Source organism: Lonchura striata, chromosome 7, assembly GCF_050655825.1.
Source record: "Lonchura striata isolate lonStrDom1 chromosome 7, ASM5065582v1, whole genome shotgun sequence".
In the NCBI taxonomy this organism is placed as follows: domain Eukaryota; kingdom Metazoa; phylum Chordata; class Aves; order Passeriformes; family Estrildidae; genus Lonchura; species Lonchura striata.
Genome location: NC_140709.1, coordinates 31,355,607 through 31,375,507, shown reverse-complemented (window position 1 = coordinate 31,375,507; position 19,901 = coordinate 31,355,607). Strand labels below are relative to the sequence as shown.

General features: G+C 38.1%; 1 protein-coding gene across 12 annotated transcripts in view; it reads left to right on the top strand.

Moving 5' to 3' along the window:
• Nucleotides 1-19,901, top strand: part of GULP1 (GULP PTB domain containing engulfment adaptor 1) — a 144,775-nt gene that overhangs the window by 89,000 nt on the left and 35,874 nt on the right. For all 12 annotated transcript variants that reach the window (XM_021540935.3, XM_021540934.3, XM_021540932.3 and 9 more), the window contains one exon: nt 16,404-16,475. In XM_021540935.3, the coding sequence (XP_021396610.1) occupies nt 16,404-16,475 (72 nt within the window). The remainder of the gene's footprint in view (nt 1-16,403; nt 16,476-19,901) is intronic.

Below are 19,901 nucleotides of genomic sequence, written 5' to 3'. Positions count from 1 at the left end.
GGCTTAGTTTAAGCTTCCCAGTGTGAATGCAGCTTAAGGGAAACAATGAAACTGCAAGGCCTTATTTACCTGCAGGGCTGAAGAGTTTCCCTGTTGGGGTGCCCGTAGGGAATTGCTGAATGCTGCTGCTCATGCAGAGCTGGTCTCTTGGTGGCAGAGGTTGTGCTCAGCTTTAGGAGCTAGGATTCCAAAGTTCCTGGAGCGTGACTATTGCCAGGTTTCTCACCTTGCTTAGATTCGGGGAAGAATTTGGCCTAGGTGTAATTTTAAGCCTTGTGTTTTATTTTGCTTCAAGAATCTTGTTCTATTTTGTCTTTGAATTAGTTGCAGAAGGGCTGGAACGTGAAACCCCTGGAATTTATGTGACTTCTGGATTGTGTGGCACATAATTTATACATTTATGGTAAACTTCTTTCTGGCTCAAAGCTTTTTGTAACCTTTTACTACGAGATTGGGTTTCTTAAGTATGTATATTGTTCTGGTTGAGTTTGAAAATCCACATCAGGGGATTCTGTGGTGTTGACTTCTCTGGTATAGAAGATTTATGTGGATGGTGAGGTTAACAGAGCACATTGGTGAACAGCACAGCACCTGAGACCCAACATTCTTTAGGTTATTGAGGTACGTTCTTTAGATTATTTTTGTTGTATAATTTATTATTCTTTATGGAGATTATGATGATATCATTCTTCCAAATTATGACTCTTGGTGTAGAAGAGCTGTTTGTTGGAATGAAGAACAGCCATGTTCTTTGTGTTAATCCAAAAAGTTCTGAAAGTAGAATATATTTGTTTTTATAGAAAAGGCACATGGAGGTTTCTCTGTAGCAACTCTCAACAGCATTTCTTCATAATATTGCATTTAGAGCGCAAGTCCTATTAGGAGCTGCTGAGGGAGCCCCAGATGCTCCCCAGCTTTTTTCCCCACAATGAGGTTGAAGAAAAACCTTATTGCTCTCTACATGTACCTGAAAAGAGGTTTTATACACGTGGGGGTTGGTGTCTTCTCTAAGGTAACAAGTGACAGGACAAGGGGAATTGCCTCAAGTTGTGTCAGGGGAGGTTTATGTTGGATATTAGGGAAACTTTCTTCACTGAAAGGGTTATACAGGCTGCCCAGGGATGTGGTGGAATCACCAGCCCGAAACTGTTGAAAAAACACGTGGCTGTAACACTTAGGACATGGTTTAGTAGTGAACCATTAGTGCTGGGTTAACAGTTGCATGCAATGATCTTAGAGGCCCTTCTCAACCTGAATGTTTCTATGGTTTAGTATTGAAGCAGCATCTGAAACGTATTTCTAAAGATACCATGTTAACTAAGAGTCTAAAAGTATGTTTTGAGCAGTTGCATCTCTGCCTTTCCCTGGTATTGTCTCAAGAGAGGTGAGCAAGGATCTTGTTGAGACAAGTCTCAAAATCATTAGAAGCCTCATAGCAGCTTTTACACTATCATTTTCCTATTCTTCAGAGAAAGACTAAGTTAATATTTGAGTATTAGTCTTCTGAAGTCTGTGATACTCAGGGTCAGGAGTTCCTCAGCCCTGGATAAGAGCAGGCACTCAGTGACTAAGGAGCAGTGAGTGATCTGCCTGTTCAAGGCAAAGAAATAAAGCTCAGAAGTCTGTCCAGTCAGAATTAACAAAGCAAGAAAGAGTGTGCAAGGACCTTAGGGTCAATAAAGATTTACTCAACCCTCCACATCCCTCTCCATTCCTTCTCTGTTGCTCATATTTATTCCCTTGCCTCTCCCTAAGTCTGCCTGAAACTGCCAATTAGCCTCATTAGCATCTCCTCTGGGATTCCCTCTGCAGCTCTTTCCCTGAGAGCTGTCAGCTGTGGAATGTGAGGTTTCTGGAAGAAGGTCTTTCAGCCTCTGCACTCTCAAGTATCAAGTGAGTTGCATATCTGGCACTGGAATTAGTAGGGTTCAAACATCTGGATTATTGTCCTTGTGGGCTAGGTGGCCCACAGCTGTTTATAGATTGGTTTGCTTTAAATTAAATCAGCCCTGCAGATGAATTACTCTTTCTTATCTCCCATATTTAATTTCAGCCTTTCTGTAAACTAGACACAGGGCTAGTTTGTAGAAAATAAGAGAATGGCACAAGATTTTTAACAGAAAATTCTACAAGGAGATTCAATTTAAAAAACAGAACCAAGACTACAGGAGTATATCCAAAGCCAGGCTGTTCACCATTCAGGAAAAGTTTCACATATGTTGATCTCCATGAGGATTCATCCTCAATAAACCATCATGCAAACCACCAGCTGCAGTCTCTGACTTTATTAACTTTAATAAAATAGTAATGTGCACTAGTCAGCTGCAGATCCTGGACTGCAATAAATATTTCTCTCAGAAATGCCTCCTTCAGATTACTCTGGCTCAGAAAGGGTAAAACCAATCTTGGCCTCTTTTAAAAAGCATTTTGAACTTTGACTATGAGAATATTAGGTGTAACTTAATAGAGGAACTAATAATTTCTGGTTTGGAACATAGCAGAGGAGAAATATTTACATTAAGTTATTTGTAAAGCTCTGTTGAAATGTTTTGTATTTTTGCTAGGAATTATTATGTCCACTAAAAGGGAATGATGAGTTACATTGGTCTAAACCTTCAATTTTTTTTCCCAGTATTTTCATAATGAATATTCTCTTCATTCTGAATCTTTAAGGAAAATCAAAACAGGGCAGGTGTTATTGTTTTACAATTGTTTTTCAATGTGTTGCTCTAGTATTACTGACAATAAGGAAATGTAGAAACAAGAATGTCCATTAAATCTTTGAAATGTGTGGAAGCAAAAGACTGAAGGAAAGATAACTTGAAGCATGAACTAGAAAGGTCCTTAAACCCTATCTTTGTACTATTGATGTAGCTGCCAATGCTTCTGAGTAGGGAGAAACTGGGAGTACAGGTAAGTTACTCAACAAATCATCTTAATTAGAGCTAAAAGATTAAGTGGGAGGGAAGTCTTGTTTACTCATGAATACAGGCTTATTGTGGAAAAATCCATTCAAATCAGGAATTTATAGGTCTTCTTAAGTCACAATTTAGAGGCCATATCCCAACTTGCACGTTATGAGGCATTGAGGACCTGAAACTCTGACAGGCAAATGCATTCAAAAAATGAAAAAGCATGCCCCAGAATTGCATGTGCATGCTTAATGTTAAGATTAATCTTAAATCTTTAAAACTAGGTATGGGTTTGAGGGTTAAATTTTGGGTTTTGGAGAGAGGCAGGTGGGAAGGTGGGACCTTCACATGGTTTGTTTTTTTTTAATCTTTGAAATCTGCTGAATCACTCTGTGTGCTGTGTGACAGAACACTTTGTTAATTTTGTGCTGGTTATAGCTTTTTATTTGTGTTAGTGTTTGCTGTTTGATGTGTATGAGGAAGAATAGGGTCGATGTTTTATATTGATTTTCATCAGTAACACTCAGAGGTACTAACTGAAACTGTGCTGTGCATTTCCAAGGGGTTACTGCAATTTATCACAGTTCATTAGATCATAAATTCTTTGAAGCCAAGGGCTATCTTTTTGATGTTTTTGTAGCCTCTAGAATAATGAGAGAGGGGCTGTAGGTGCTACCCTGATGTAAATAGTCATAGATCAAAGCTCAGAATAAGTAGGCAACAGAAGACCTTGGACTTCTCTCATGAGCTTTCTTCTCAGGTGGGATAATTAAATGATAATGCAGATAAGAAATTTATTATCCTCAGCTTAAAGATAAGGAACTGAGGTAATACTGAAGCTTTTCCACATATCTGCCCCAAATCTCTGTTCTCATATCAGACCCCAAATTTTGAAGTCTGCTTTCATGCCTTGAGCTCAAGATTAAATGTCTTCTCAATAGCTGCTCTCTTAGTGAAAAGGATTAGGTTGCTATTTAGGGAAGACTCCAAATTCTTATATGAAGGATTTTTAAATACAGAATCAGACTTTTCTGATTCTATGTTCACCTAATGATATGAATTACTATGTACCACAATAATGATCTAGTCTAGATTAATTTTACCACTTCAGTGCCAGACTGAGGTCTTTTATTGGAAAACGTAATATTCTTTATGAACTAAGAAGCGAAAGCCAATATTTTTGTTGGATTAATTGCCATTGTAAAATGACTTGCAGATTACTTTCCATCTCAGTTACGTTCTCTTAAAAAGTTCATCCAAGATGCTCATCTTATCTGCTGGTGGATCTAAGGTCATGATAACAGTGGTTTCATTTCATATCTGATGTTGACAGGTTGAAATATTTTTCCATTTTGCTAAAATAATCAGTCTAATCAGAAAATTCAGCTTTCTATTTTGTGCTGTTCAGAGGGAAGAATATTTCCTGTGTTTTAGTAGTGCTCTTCACATTTGTTAAATGATAACATAAAGAGACAGTTATTTCTGCTTCAAATAATTTTTAAAATACTCTCATTCTAGCCAGATTTTGAAAAACAAAATTTGTTATGGATATTCTCCAAGTGCCTGAAGGCCAGGTGTTGAATTATGGTGATATATCTGTTTTGTGGCTGTCTTTTATGAGAGATTATGTGTAAATAAGAGAGTTTCTTGTGAAAAACAGATTAACAGGAAAAAACATAGACAGACTCATAAAACAGAAATCATCACAAAGAAGACACTTCCAGTTTCCTGGAGGAAAAGTGAAAGATCCAGTACAGCTAAACCAATGTAAGAAGTGCTTTTCTTGTTGAGGCCCATTGCCTGAGTTGTACTTGCTTCTAGAACCTGTGCTGGAGTTGAAGAGGGATTTAAAGCAGGGCTTGTGTTGTGTGCAGCAGCACATTCACAGACAATGAGGCAGAGGTATGTTAAGGGTATATTCCCAGCCTTGGAAAGGAATATTTCCAACAGTTTGTGTTTTCCCATAAAAATTTTGAATGCAATTCCCAAAATTCCCTGAGCAGCTTACCTTGTGCTGTAGCCATGAGTCCATAGTAGATGAAAATGCTGTTGAGCTGCTGTGGTTTGCTTTTTCAGTTTGCCTCCCAGCTGTGCTGTCTTGTTGCTGTTGTCCCTTTTCAGTCCAGATAATCAAAGCACTCAGAACCAGTGCAGGTTGCCCTGTCCTTTCTGTTTTATTCCAAGATAAAGATATTTTGTCAGAACTTCAGTCATGTTGCAGTTTTAAGGGCATGGCTACTGCTCTGCTTTGTTCCCTGTGTATTTATCTGCTGCGTGGACCTTCTCTCTCTGCAGAATTAGTTCCTTCCACAAGTAACTGATTTAATTTTGACTTGGCTATCCCAGTCAAAAACTCTCTGAAAATTTCTGAGAGTATTCAGTGAGTACAGCAACTGAGAAAGACATCTATATTTGTCATTTGAATAAAATTACCAACACATTTAAAGAAGTAAATTGAGTTTAGGAAGTAGTTTCTAGGAACAAAGAAAAAAATATCCTGTTTAGTTGAACACAGATATTCTCTTGTCCACTTTTATCAAAATGCTGATATTCATTTCTGTGAATATAGTATTTAATTTAGCATATTCATATAGATTAGCCACGTGATTGTGAATTACACTTTGCATATGGACTTAACATATTTTCCCACTGTAGTTATATTACTAATAAAACATTAAGATAATTCATTTTTTTTACAAATTAAGTGGTTTTGAGTATAGGAAATCTACAGTTTAGGGAAAAAACAAACAACCAACCAATGAAAAAAACAACCAAGTTTCATACTTCATGTCCCTGTCCTTTAATACACCTCAGCACCTGTATCTGCCCTGTGGTGGTCATTACTTGCCCACAGAATGTAAGTATAAATTATTTACTACACACAAAGTTATGGTACTAGATTTTAAAGATTATTTTCTCTGGTAATGATAGCAAAGAAAAAAAAAAAAGAAATTCAGACTCTGTCCAAAATTTTGGGTTCCTTGAGAAGCTTACCAAAAATTATATTTCCAAGCTGCTAAAGCATTAGCTGCACACATTCATGGCTCTTTCTTCAGAAGAGCTCTTTTCTGGTGTGCTGCTTGTCCTCTGTTAGACAGCACATCGATTCCCTGAATCAGGAATTAAATCAGGAGTCATTTATTCTAATTATGGTGCAGAAAGCCTCGCAGTATTAAAAGTCCTGATTCAAAAGCAATGCAGTGTCCTTAAAATAGGCCATTTCTTATTTCACATTAAACTGGAAAAGGTCTTTAATAAACTGAGAGTCAGGGACAATAGTTATTTGTTCCTATTACTGAGGCTATTTGTGTTGGAATGAGGACTTTTTTCCTAACTGTGACTTCTATTTTTTGTCCCACAGGGAATTCCTGTTTCTGCATTTATAATGTCATTGCATGTTGCCATGGAAAAAGTGTGATAGTACAAGTTCAGTATTTTGTTAGACAAGGACAAGGGAGGTAGAAATTAGATCAAAATAAACTTTAACCACAAAATGGGAAATGTCTGTGGAATTTCATCGCTGCTTTTATGAGATATTGTTAGTGTTTTCTGGTACAAATGAATAACTTCAATAGTTTTTGATTTGTATTTATTAACATATGCATACTATATAGATCTATATAAATCCATCATAATTTCTTCCAGAACTTGTAGAATTTATTTACATTGAGCAGAGGAAGGATGTAAGGATTTTGTGTCAGCTTCAGTTGCTACAAGCTGAATACTCAGAGTTGCACAATCCCACCTTGAACTGGCACGTGGAAACTCCTGACTGGTCTTGTAGGTGTTGTTGTGAAAGGAAGAATCTGAAGCCCGTGCTCAGAGCCCTGCCTAACAATGAACTCATGTGGGAAACATCTCTTGGAAGGAGCAGCTGCTCTCAGTGGTGCCATGGCCTGTTTGCTCCCCTGGCTCAGAGGTGCTCCCCAAAAGTTCAGAGTGCATCAAAATGCTCCTGTTCTAGAGACCTTCACCTTATTGGTAAAGCAGAGTGGTTCTGTCAGTTTTCTGAATTAAAATATCTTTTGTTATCAAATACTTGACAGCAGATCTTGGTTCTTCATGTGGGCTTTTTGTCTCAGTTCAGTTCCCATTCTTTTTGTGGAGATAGCCCTTTTATTTGTATCAGAAAAAAAAGTCAGTAAGACAGATGGAGCTCAACAGAGTTCAAGCTTCAGCTTGCTGTATTTTGTAAAAAAAAGATGGTTTCAGGATGTTAATACAGAGCTGCATTCAAAGGAACAGTGGGGTTATGAAAACCAGGGTGTTAATTCAGCAGGGCCAAATCATCAAACCAGTACAGCAGCTTTGGAAGGTTTATGCTGGGTGTTCAAATTCCTGTGATGCAACTTGGGCTCTTCATCTTGCTGTGCCTTTAATTGTAGCATTTTACTGGAGAGCTGTGGTTTTTGAGGGGCCAGTGGATGTGGAAATCTCTCTTTTCCATTTGGGAGTGCTGAAGAGGATGATCTTTAACCTCAGCTTGGGTAGAGCAGTGGCTTTACACAAGTAGTGACAATTAAAGGTTTTCTCCTACAGCAGTGCAGTGAAGTTCCTGCAGATGGCTGGGGCTGCTGGCTAGCATCAGCAGAGGCTAAGGGGAAAGTGAAGCAAACTGGCCTCTGTATTCTGAATTTTCTAACACTGCATTTCACATCTCTGCAAAGAATGTAGGAGTTGTTGCAATTTTTCAGTTTTATGTTTAAGGTAAATTGAATCACTGCATTGGCATCTGATTCAAGGAAACAAAAAGGAAAAAAGCAGCGAATGCTATCAAACTTGCTACGTTAAGATATTTGAAAATATCTAGGACTTATGCAAAGCAGTGTTTTAGTACGTTTAAGGGCCTACTTTGACTTTACAATTTTCATGAAGAAATTATATTTGAGTTAAATCAAGTTGCTGTGGCACAGTGCTAAGTCTGTCTAATTATGAACTTTTAAAGCTGAAAAATCTATCCACTCTGTTATTGTTTACTTCTGAAGCTCAAAATTTAATGTATAAAATAATGAATATTAATTCTTTTTAGATGGCTTTCTTCAGTGAAGGTAAATTAATTTATTTTTTTTTACTGGAAACAATCCAGTCAGGAATATGAATTTTCTACGTTCAGTAGTGGGATGTGTCTTCAGTGAATAGCAGAGGTTTTTCATATTTGAATATCCTTTCTAAAGGAAGTGTTAGTTTTTATAATTATATAATTAGGTCGGTTTGTCCTGTCTTGATACAGAATGGTTCTTGAGCACACTTTTACTGAATATTGGTTCAGCAATAAAAATTCTTGCAGAACTAAAGATGTGCTGCATTTTAAAACTGACCAGTCAGTTCAGAGCTGCCAGTTCATAATTCTTGGGGGTAACAAACTAAATGGAATCTAAAATAATAGGAGAGTAACAACAGAGGGTTGCAAGAGCTGACAAGGCTGTTATTGAGCATCTGTGGTTGTATAGCTCAGTCACTTCCTGCACGAGTCAGCAGCAATTCAGGCCATGTGTAGGGTCAAGCTAGATCACATTAGTCAATACTATGCATATTGGATGGGTTTTCTCCTGCTAGTTATCCTTAAACTTTGAGGCAGTATCCAGCTGTGCTGCAGGAGGCTCTGCAGAGTTGATCAGTAGTAGCAGGGGAACAGAAGACAGTGATTTGATGCCATTGTTTGGTGTAAGTGTCAATAGTGTGTGGAATGAAGTAAAGGAGCTGTAATAACTTGAGGATGGTGCCTTTGGATTACTCACAGACACCTCCTGCTGCAGTAAAAGGATCTGACAGTTTCTCCTACCAAAAAAAAAATAATCTTCTCACATGTGTAAAAAGCCAAAACTGGAAATACAGAGTGTGCCAAATTTAAGCACAATAGATAAAGTTTGGAAATGTGTCATTCTTTAATTCACTCCTAATTTTTTCCAGCCTCTGAGAACAGGATTCTTGCATGTGAAGGCTGAAGAACATTGCAACACACATGAGGAAGGAATGCTATCAAAAGAACCTGTGTGACCCAGTCACAGCCAGGGAATAGATGATGAGAAATTGTTTTCCAGTGATGAATTTTCTCTCACTGCCATTTCCTCCTGCCCTTGTTTATTACATGCCAAATGTTATCCTTGGTTTTATTTATCAGCTATGGGAAGTGCACCTGGGATTAAAAGGAAAACAGGCCTTCAGCATGATATACTACTGTATTAGCATCACTGCCATTTGTGCACTGGCAAAGTGTTCCATTTTAAGCCCTTTTCCCGTACATCACAGTTTTTAAAGAATTTTCTTGACTTGAGTTTGCTGGCCTTTTTTGCTCCAAGCTGGACTACCCCTAAGTCATATCCCTGTTACCCTCCTGCTTCTGCCTCCTCGCTCAGGGCTGGAGTGAATAGTCAGCTCAGGTGACAGGGAGCAGAGCCAGGGAGGTGCTGTCTGCTGGCACTGCTGAGCTGGGAGTCGGGCTGGGGTGGGCTGGCTGCTGGTGTGTGTGCAGCGGGAGGTCAGGCTGCAGCACCCCCAGTGCCTCTCTGACCTGCAGGTGCAGTCTGGCAGCTCCTCAGGGCATGGTTCAGTTTGAGGGGTTTTTCTGAAGTGCTGGGGAGGTTGATGGACTGAAGAAATGCTGGCTGGTTTCCCTTGTACAGGTGGTGTTTTCTGTAGTGCCAGTCTTGACAACATACATGTGTTACCTTTACTCTCTTTCTGTATTCCAGCCTGCTCTTACCTCCCCTATGTTGGTCCTACCTGTATTGGCATCATTTTGTCTTCAGAATTAAATGGTTTAATACAGAGCACGGCTTTTATAGCTGTGTTGCAATCGGATTTGATTTTTTATTTTATCTTTGTCGATAGCCCCCTTAGTATGTGACCACACTGGAGAAGATTTAAGTTTTGGTCATTTACCAAATGTGTCAGTCTCCTGAATTTCTTCTTACAGACAAGCTGGTTTTGTAATACAAAAAATATTTCTATTGTATTTTTCTTTTTGAGTGCCACTTTCCCTTCTGGCTGCAGTGGGATTTGAGGAGGAATGTGACCTTGTGTAATTATTCCATTCTTTGGCCTTTAGGGTTACACCAAGCTGCAATCAGCTGACTTGGCCCACGTGTCAGATTTCTTCCAGTCAGCAGCTCAAAAAATTCTCTTCTTAGCATATCTGAACATGGGTTAGAAGATAAGTGTAGGCAGGATTAGGGTTGCCAAGTGTCCTCAGCTTCTCAGGTAGCTTTGACAGAATATTTCTAGGAAGTCCTGTTTCCAGACATTTGAGCAGGAGCCACATTCAGGTGAGGTGCACTACTCCAGGGAAATGTTTGTTGTTCCTGTCTGTCAGCTGTCCAAGGAGATGTTGAGCTTTAGTTATCAAATACTGTTCTTTATTACTGATTAATAGGTCAAGACTGAAATGACTGCTTGTACATTTGATGGTGGAGAGCTCTTAATTATTGCAGATGTAGAGGACAGAAGAAAGTACAAATTAAGCCAGTGGGGCTTTTTGAACACAATTGTTTTATGATCCTTTCTGTAATGCTCTTTTTTTTTTTCCCAATAACTTTAATAACTTATTAAATATATTTTCATCATATTTTAATTACTGTATTTTCTATTGATGGTAGGATGAAATACCTGGTAATATTTGATTTCCATTAGGTAGCATTTTTTTTAATGTTTTTAATTGTGCATGCATCTTTCTTCTTTGCCAGTGGTACTTGAACACTCCCTCAAAAAACACCTAGAATTTCTTTGCTGTGTGAGGGCCACCACTTCTGCAGAACATTAGGTGTCAGACAAGCAGGGGATATTCAGGGAATGTGCTGATGTCTGTGCCACTTTGCTGCCTCAAACTCCCATATGGTGAGTTGGATTTCTGCTCTCATTTGAGTGGCAGTCATGCCTGGGAGTTGTTTTTAAGGTGGCACTAGAAAAGTGTTGTCCAAAGGGGAAAAATCCAAACATTTATGTGCTCTGGCAAAAACCTGTCTTTGTTAAAAACTAAGGAAGCTGCTGCAGGTGTTGAACTGGACTGTGAGGTGAGGCAAGATAAGGAACCCAAAATACAAAGTTTTGGTTTTTTTATAGTCCCTGTTGTCCTTCTGCTGTTTGAGTGATGGAGAAGGCTCATGAGAGCAAGACTGAGCAAAACGTCTGCCTGTGCTTCTGGAGTGGTTAAAGCTCAGACATTTGTTCAGAACTGGTGCTTGATCTCTTTTATTCTTCTTTTATACTCCATTGTTCTGGTGTTCTCACAGTGGGGATACATTTGTCTTCCTTTCATCAGTAAATCAGCATCCCTGTAGAACTGAGGAGGTAGAAGGAGCTAATTTGTCAAAAGCTGGCAGCAGGTATCCAGTAATTTTGCATTGTTTTTTTTCCCTTTCTTTATTGTATGGATTTGGTAAGTACTATTTTCATATAATTGCATTTAAGTCTACATAAAAGAGAAGCTTTTAATGTTCAGGAATTTCAGAGTATAAAAGAAATGTGGCACTGTGCAAGACTGGTTTTTTTTTTCCTAAGATTGAAATAGGATGACAAAAGAAAACAGATGTTGTTTTATTATTAAAATATCCTACACTGCTCTCTACTGGAAGAGTGGAAGTCTACATTAAATTTTAAGAAATGCACCTAAAACTATTTCTTAATCAAGAGTCAAGTTTATTAATTTTTTAGTCTGGTAAAACTATCTTTTTGTAAGCATGCATAGAGGTATTTTTTCTTCCCTAAGCTCTGAAGAAAAGCACCTGAATGTGCTTTGCAGGTAAAGCCAATAAAATGTTGAGGGTCAAAATCTAAACTGGCAGGGGAAGAATTATTGGAGAGTTTCCTGCTAATGTCAAGGAAAAAAAGTGCACTAATCTCAACAATTCACCTGGCCTTACTGAGACCTGTTGGGCACATCAGAACAGCAGCAGGCTTGTCAGAAATGTGAGGGATTCTGGATTCCCTGAAGTTGTCTTAAATTTGAATTGACCTTTAATTGAGCCAGCAAAGTAAAAGATTATTTACCTTCTATTTTTAACAGCCAAAGTACAACTCTAAAAGCAATTTTAATAAATTCGCAATGGAATTGGACCAAAAAACCTCTTGCTCGTGTTAATGCATAGGGAAATGTCAGCTACATTCTGACAAAGACATTCCCCACAAAGGGTGTGTCTGATAGCTTGTTGTGTGAGACAGCCCTCCTGGCCATTACTGGGCTGAATTTTCTCTCAGTTGCTGTCAGTGATAAAACCTCTGTTGATTTAATATGTTGAAATAGTGTCTGTTAATTCTTTACAGCTGCATTATCTTGCAAATCTTTGCATGTGGAGTGAACACATCTGGTTGTTTGCTAATATTAGATTGGAAACAGTTTGATCTGAGGAGTTTGTCTTGTATGTGGCTGGCCAACAGCTCACTTTCTTTGTGGCAAACATCACTGTATATTAAAGGAACACTTAAATGGTTCTGACTGATAGGATCTGTTGGCCTCATAAGAGTCATTTCTGTTTGCAGACAGCTGCAAGTGAAATGAGAATGAGTAATATATTAGGAAAATAACTGCTCATCAGTTTTGTGAGGAATACGTTTGGAAGAATGGCAGACTGCAGTGAAGAATATGTGGTAAAGAAAATGGCTTTCGAGTGTTTTACGTTATACAAAATATTAAATGTCATCTTCCAACTTTTTAAAGTAGCCAATGAAAATTCACTATGATCATGATGAACTCAATAGTAAACAACACATAAATATTTGAATCTCGTGGCATGCCTAAATTATATATTGTGTTTGAATAGGCATATTATGCATGGAGTACACTGACCTCAAGAATAGTGTTTTTGCTAGCTACAGACAGTAAACAGATGTAGCAGTCATGTGTAAACATTTTTCAGCTGTATTGTGTATTTGAACACATTGCTTATGTAAAGAACACTTAGGCATTTAATGAGTTTATTAGTTTGCATTTAGGATTAATAGTGAAGGGAAACTTTTATTTTTTGTTTCCCTCTTCTGGAGTGGTGTAAGAGTGTGTTAGCTTGACTCCCAGAAACCACTTAGGTTTCATTTGCTGGTGGTTCTGCATTAGTCAAGTTGCAGAAGGGAACCTCAAATGCTGAAAACAAACACTGGCTTGCCAAGGTTTCATCTCAAACTCTGGATCAGTACTGCTCCCTAAAGGAGCTTGGGCTTGAAAAGGGAGGTTTCACATTTACCCCTTTTGCTTTGAATTTTTTGTTGCAGAAACTCTTCCATGCTGAATAATCCTATTATTCATGCCACAGCTGGACCAACTTCCTGATATAACAAATATTTTTTCACTGTGCTTGTGAGAGATTTGGTGAGAAAAATCTGCTGAAAGACCATGATAAAATGGCCATCTTCCCATTTCATGGGGATGGTGACTTAGCTGTTGGTGGCTTCCCTAGAAACCTTGGTGGCAGTGTGTGTGCTGTGCCAGGGGTTGTACAAACAGCCTGGTGACCTCGACAGCTGAAGCCCCAGCTTTGCAAATTCATTTGTTTGCTTAACTTAACTATCATGAGTAATACCACAGGAATTGGTACCTAATACTAAACAGAAAATGATGATAGATGAGATGGAAAAGGTACAGAGCAGATGAAAAAACAAGCAATAAAAAGCCTCCCATTAAAACATTAGCTGTTTGTTAAGGCTTTATTGCATAGTCATTCTTTTGTTACAAACCTGTCTTGGTCTGAAATTCTGTCTGTATTTTTCCTCAAACAGAATAGTCCTATTAATACAAATATTCAGAATATCTCCCCTTAATTGCTGACTTTCTTTTTATTACTCTTACCAAAATATTAAGAAGGGAAGTCAAGCATGAAATGTGTAAGCAATTTTAACACACTTGAATTAACAAAAAGTACAATTGCAATTGAAAGAGTGGGAAATAGATACAAACAGTGCAATCCATACTTTAGCCTTGTAATTTTTCTTGGTATTAACACTTAAGCTACAATCCTTCTTTGTATATCTGGATTTATTATTTTCCTACGCTTAATAGTTTAATATGCACAAGCTTGAATTCCACATCCAGTTCAAAACTGCTGAGAGCAATTGAAATTTCACTGGTGATGCTTAATGTCAAGACCAGCACTCATCTGGAAGAAAGTGAATGACATATGGAATTCTAGTGGGTTATGTTCTGTAAATGCTGATATAAGTGTAATGGTGTTTCTGTATTTTCTGAGTCTTGGTTGTTTATTTATTTTGTAACTTACTGAGCAAACACAATGAGTTTTTCTTCAGGTTTTGTCAGTCTTTTAAAATGCTTTCAGCAGTTTATCTTTCTGCTTGGAAGTCTACTTCTCTCTCCCCTCCATGATCATAAATGGTAATTTCTGGTTTGGGGAACATTACTATAAGCTTTAAAATTCAGTGACATTTAACAAATTCCCCAGCTGTGGCTGGGGAATTTATTGCTTACATTTTCTGAGGCAGTAGTGTGAATTAGCATGAGGTACAAGTTTCTGGAAAAACTATATTTGTGGAAGATACTGTTTGTGGAAAGATTGGTCTGCTGCTGGGATTTACTGAATACAGCAAAGATAGCTTCATCCTTCTTGGACTGGGAAGCAGAGGAGAGTTCTGGGGAAATGACTGACACTTTCTTAGCTTTACCAGAGTTGGTCATCTGGATAGAAGTAAGTAAATAAAATATGTAGGGCAGCCCTGTGCCCTTCTGGAAAAGCAGCTGCAGGCAAGGCAGCATAACCTGGGGCATCTCTTTATGTGTGTGACCCAGTTCCACCCAAGGCCTGGCCCTAAATCTGTATTGAGGGGTACTTACACTGATACTGGTGCTGCCAGTTGGAAAACAGCACAAGGATTAGGAAACAGGCAGGGGTGAAGCATCTGTCTCAGCTTCTGTATGGACAGAAGTGGCCTGTGCTCTGCTCACTGAGCCTTGTCCACACCTGCAGCTCCTGTTTCCTGTGTTTCTGCAGGATTCCTGCTCTGTGTATTACACACCTTGAGGTGCTCACAAACTTACAGCAATTACACTTCTGCCTCTTGGGTTCTGCCAGGTGTGGTGGGTATAAATGTGCCTGTGTGCTGATATCTGGTAACGTTGGTCTTTCAACCTTCCTCTTAGACTCTTATCTGATTTTATCTGATCTTTTTTTGCTCATACTCATCTTTCTCTTTCTGTCTCAGCCACATGCAGTATTCATCATGTCCAAGGATCATTCTTCCTTCTCTATGTGCATTATGTGTAGCCATCACTTTTCCAGGCAAGATCACTCCCTTGGCCTAAAGTTATTGGAGCTGTTGTGGGAAGGACATCAAATCAATAGCAGAGCCTTCTGCTCTGTTCTTCCAAAGCCTTGGTCTCCTGGCTGGAGAAGTGTAATCACAGAGAATATTGACAGCAGATGTGTGTGGTGTTTTGATTAACACACCCTTGTTTTCAAGGTGGCACCTCATGTTTCAGAGTAGGTAGCAAATGTCTAATGAGGCTTCATTATTGGTGGAGCTGCAGTTTCTTTGCAGGAGTACCTTAGGCACACTGACTGTTCTAAACTTGTTTGGAAGATTTAATAGAGCTTTCAGAGTCACTCTGTTTAAATTGTCTGTATCTTGGCAAATTTAAATCCCTTTACCATAGAATGGCTATGACTTAAAAATTGTGCACACCTGTCTCTGTCAGGGTACACAGAAAAATGTGCTTTGGGAAAAAGGGAGGATTTTTTTCCCTAGCGTTATTCTAGCATATACATGTACATTATGTGACTTAACTGTATTTCACTGTGAAAACTGGGCAACAGAAAGTCAATTAGTGTGTCACACAGATGGGTTTCAGGCAGGATTCTCATAATTTTTGTAACAGTACAGTAGAAAGCAAGTGTGACGGTACAGGAAATAAAAGCATTTCAGTGTACAAATAAAGAAATAAGGTCCTTTTGCAATATTATGCTTTATATATTAAAACATACGTGTTTGGTTTTCATTAAAGCCTTACTTGGTAAAAGCATGAGTTGTAATAGAAACTACTTGAATATGACTCTTGTTTTGCATAAGCTGGAGCCTAGTTCCTGTAAATGTATGTTACTATACCAAGCAGTTCTGAGAGGAAAATCACTTCTTTTAATTTATCTCACATCTTGTAAAAATGTTTTACTGACAGAATCCAAATTACTGGCTCATGCTGATTCATGGGAAGTATCTTCCCATCTGTATTTTCTCTGCATTTTTTTTATTATTTTCTAAAAAGAGTTATTACCAAAGCAGTAATTTCCCTGTGGAAAAAGGTACTTGAACTTCTAATTTACAGATTCGTATAGGATGGTTTTTTAAAGTCAATTTTGATAGTGCTAATATTAGTATAAAATGTAATTCTTGTTATTCTCTTGATTAGAAATAGCTGTGTGAAGGTCTTTTCTATTTATCAACTACTGAAAAAATTGCCTTTTCAAAATGCTGTTTGAAAATAATTGGAAAATAAGATTACTCAAGTTGATTAAGCCTTTAAATGCATAACTTACTGCTCACAAATTACAATCTTTTCAGTTCCTAGGCAGTACAGAAGTGGAGCAGCCCAAAGGCACAGAAGTTGTAAGAGATGCTGTTAGAAAATTAAAGGTAAGAATTTTTAATGAAACATAAATGGAATGTACGCTTAACCTCTTTTCACAACTAAAATACTTTGTAGGTTTTCTAGATGAATTCACTGGCTCCATAAGGAGTTGCTTTTACCAATCTCTTTAGTGTGTAGGCTCTTCCTCATTATGTCTGTATGGCCAGGTGTTCTGCTGTTTACAATATTTAGTTGTCTTACAGATTTTACAATAGTTCAGAAATATTTATAAAGTTAATGTACTTCACTGGCTAATGCTTCTTCTTCAGGCTCATTTAAGGCTTCATTAATACAAGCAGAGGTAGCAAGAATTTGTTTTAGCTGTCATCCCCAGCTATGCCTGAGAAAATCAGACTTTTGCAATTTCCTCTTGGCTACCTGTGCTTGGGCACCAAGGAATTCAGTGGCCAACTAAAAATATCCGAGTGCAATGACTTGTTGAGGGTTGTTTTCAGTTCATGTGGCTTTGCCTTGGCTGCTCAGGGCTCTTCAGACACTGTGAGCTGGGGCAGGGAATGCTGATTGTTCCAGTCCACTCCACTGCCTTGTTCCTGTGCAATTGCTTCATGCTCAGCTGCTCTGAGCTATTGGCCCTTCAGTTTACTTAGATGTAGAAATCTTTCTCCCTACTATTGCATTTTTCATAATTTTTTTGGGGGTTTTTCATTATTTGTATAAACAGGTTCCTTGGAAATGGGCAGGAAACATGGGGAGTCAATATTGAAAAAATTGATTGTGTTATTACCATACTAAAGAAATGCAGACAGGAAATATGAGACTACTCATGCAGCTCAGCTTTTAAGGCTCAGTTTTCCCTTGAGAAAGCCATCTTTACAAGATGGATCAGTAATCTTCTTAAGGTATTGAAACACATTCTTTGCTGTTGTTCTCACTCTACCAAAATAGTACAGCTTCCTTTAAAGATTCATTTAACTGATTCTTGGAGTATTTTATGCCAAAAAGACTTTATTGTGCTGCAGATAGTCAGAGTCATTATTGCCTAGTTGTTTTCAAGTGTTTAAGGCTAAGTTTGACCCTTCATTGAGCATTGCAGCATTCTGTCAGTGGAACAAAGTGAGTTTCTGTGCACCTTGGGTAGTTTGCCTTCATAAAATTCCAATACCCCCAGAAAAATCAGTTACGTGCAGAAATCTGTCACAGTGGTATCTTGATATGGAGCAGCTTTGCTTCTGTTTTAATGGTGTTTTATTGCACTTCTGAATAAACCAAATGCTGAGTGTCTGTCTCACTGGTGGAGCCCCAGGCTGGCCTGGGGCTCACAGATCACTAGAGGCTTTGGGTGGGTTGAATTCTATGATTTCACACATGGAAATTGTTTCCTCTGAGAGAGGGTCCAAAAAGGATTTCAAATAACTGTTCTCAGAAGTGTGGGCAAAGCCAGAAATGTTGTATCTGGTTTATGGTCACTGGAGTGTGTAGATATCTGCTCTAACTTTCTACACACAGTCCCTAAATAAACCACCTTAGAGATGGAAGTCTGAATAGTTGCTGCCAGAATTACATTATTTTCTTTAATTTTGGAGTGTTGTAGCTTAGATGTCAAGTATTGCATGTGATCTTACATAATCACAAGTTTATTAGAGAATTTCCAAAGTAAATAAACATGACTTTCGGAAGGACCTGAAAAATCTTGGAACAGAATTCAGAGAGCAATGAAAATGCTTTTATGTTTGGAACAATCCCCAATTAATTGAATACTCATTTGAAGGCTGACTTAAGTTGCACATCTGTAGTTTTTGAAGAGAAGCCTGGAGGTACTAGATTTTTTTATTAAGCACATATCCGTAATTTGTTTATATAAAATGCTAATTGAAAAATTTTAAGTTACTAAAACAGCTTGAAAAGCTAATGTCATATTGAAAGAAATGTTGAAAAAGATGAAGTGGTTTGGAGATAGGAGGGTTTTTAGAAGACATGTAGCTTCTCATGCCATATTTATATTTTTAAATTATCTAGATTTGCTTTTAACTGCAATGTTATTAATCCTAATTTGTTTTTAATTAAAATGAATAGCTGGCAGGAAAACAACTGACACTTTCTTGATGTTTAGAGCTGTTTTTACAAGTGACTTGCATCACTCTAATACGCTTTTGCAGTCACATGCTCCAGTGATATACGGACCATGAAATGCAGCCACCAGAAAGCATTTTTCTTAAGTCCTCATGTCACCAAACTGTCAGAGTCAAGATTTGATATACAGCTGTTTACTTCTCTAAATCATCTAAAAGCCCTTAACTCAGCACAAAAACTTGGGTTGTCCAGTGCAGAACCTGCAGCTGCCATTCCACAAACTGACTTTTCCCAGCAGATGGAGCTGATGTTCTACAGAAACATAAAGTATCTTGGACAAACTCTTTCTTGATGCTTTGTTGGAGTTTTATCCCAAATATGGCTCTCATATTTTCTTGACAATTTTTCTGGGACAGTTGCAATTAGAAGATAGTTTTTTTTTTTTTCAAGCAACTATGTTTAATTTTTCTTGAGGTTTCTCCAGTGGTTTTATCTAGGTGAGATTTCCTCTTATGTTTTCCAAGTGCTTGGAGCTGTGCTGCAGGAGAAAGAAGAAACTTGAACACTAATGTTTTACAATGTGTTTGTCTATTTATTTGTAAGATAAGGCGGACTATTGTCATAATTTATTACAAAATGTGTTTTCCTTCAAGTTTTCTAGTCAAAGTTGTTTCTAGAATGAAACAAAAACTAAAGCATGTGGCACCCAGATGCTGTATCCAAACATGCCTACGGTACTCAAATGTCTACATGTTGTCAAATCACACTTTATTTTATTAAATTAAATTATTGCTTTCCTTGATTAGTGAAGTTTGTAACTTCTCAGTCAGACTGTAAGAATGAATTTGATCCTTACAAGGTGTTGGAAGGGTTGCCAGAGGTGGAAACAGGTAGAAAGAGCAGCAGGACAGATGGAAGAACCAGCATAACCAGAGCAGTGGTAAGAAAGCTGCATGGAGGAGTTTTAGGAAGAAAACAGAATAAACACCTGAGTTTTGGGCTGTTTCTTGTCTTCCAAGGGATGTTTTGTGAGGACCAAACTTAAGGCTGTTTGCTTACCCATCTTTCAACTCATTATCCTTTTTTTCTTCTACTTTTTTTCTGTAAGTGGAGATGACCATACAAAATGCAAATAGAATGAATCACTTTGAAACCACTTGAAATATTTTTCATCATGTCCTTGACCTCTAAGGATACACAGAGGGAAGAGTGCTCGTTCACACACTTGCACACAGGCAGAGATGTTGTCCTGCTGCTGCCCTTAAAGGACCATGCATGGATGTTTTTCTGAGCTCCCTCCCATGTTAAAGCTCAGTTTCATTTGCTGTTGGTAGGACAGAGGAGGGAGGGTGGAGTACAGAGAAGCTTTTAATGTTGGGATAAAGATATTTTGCAGCCAA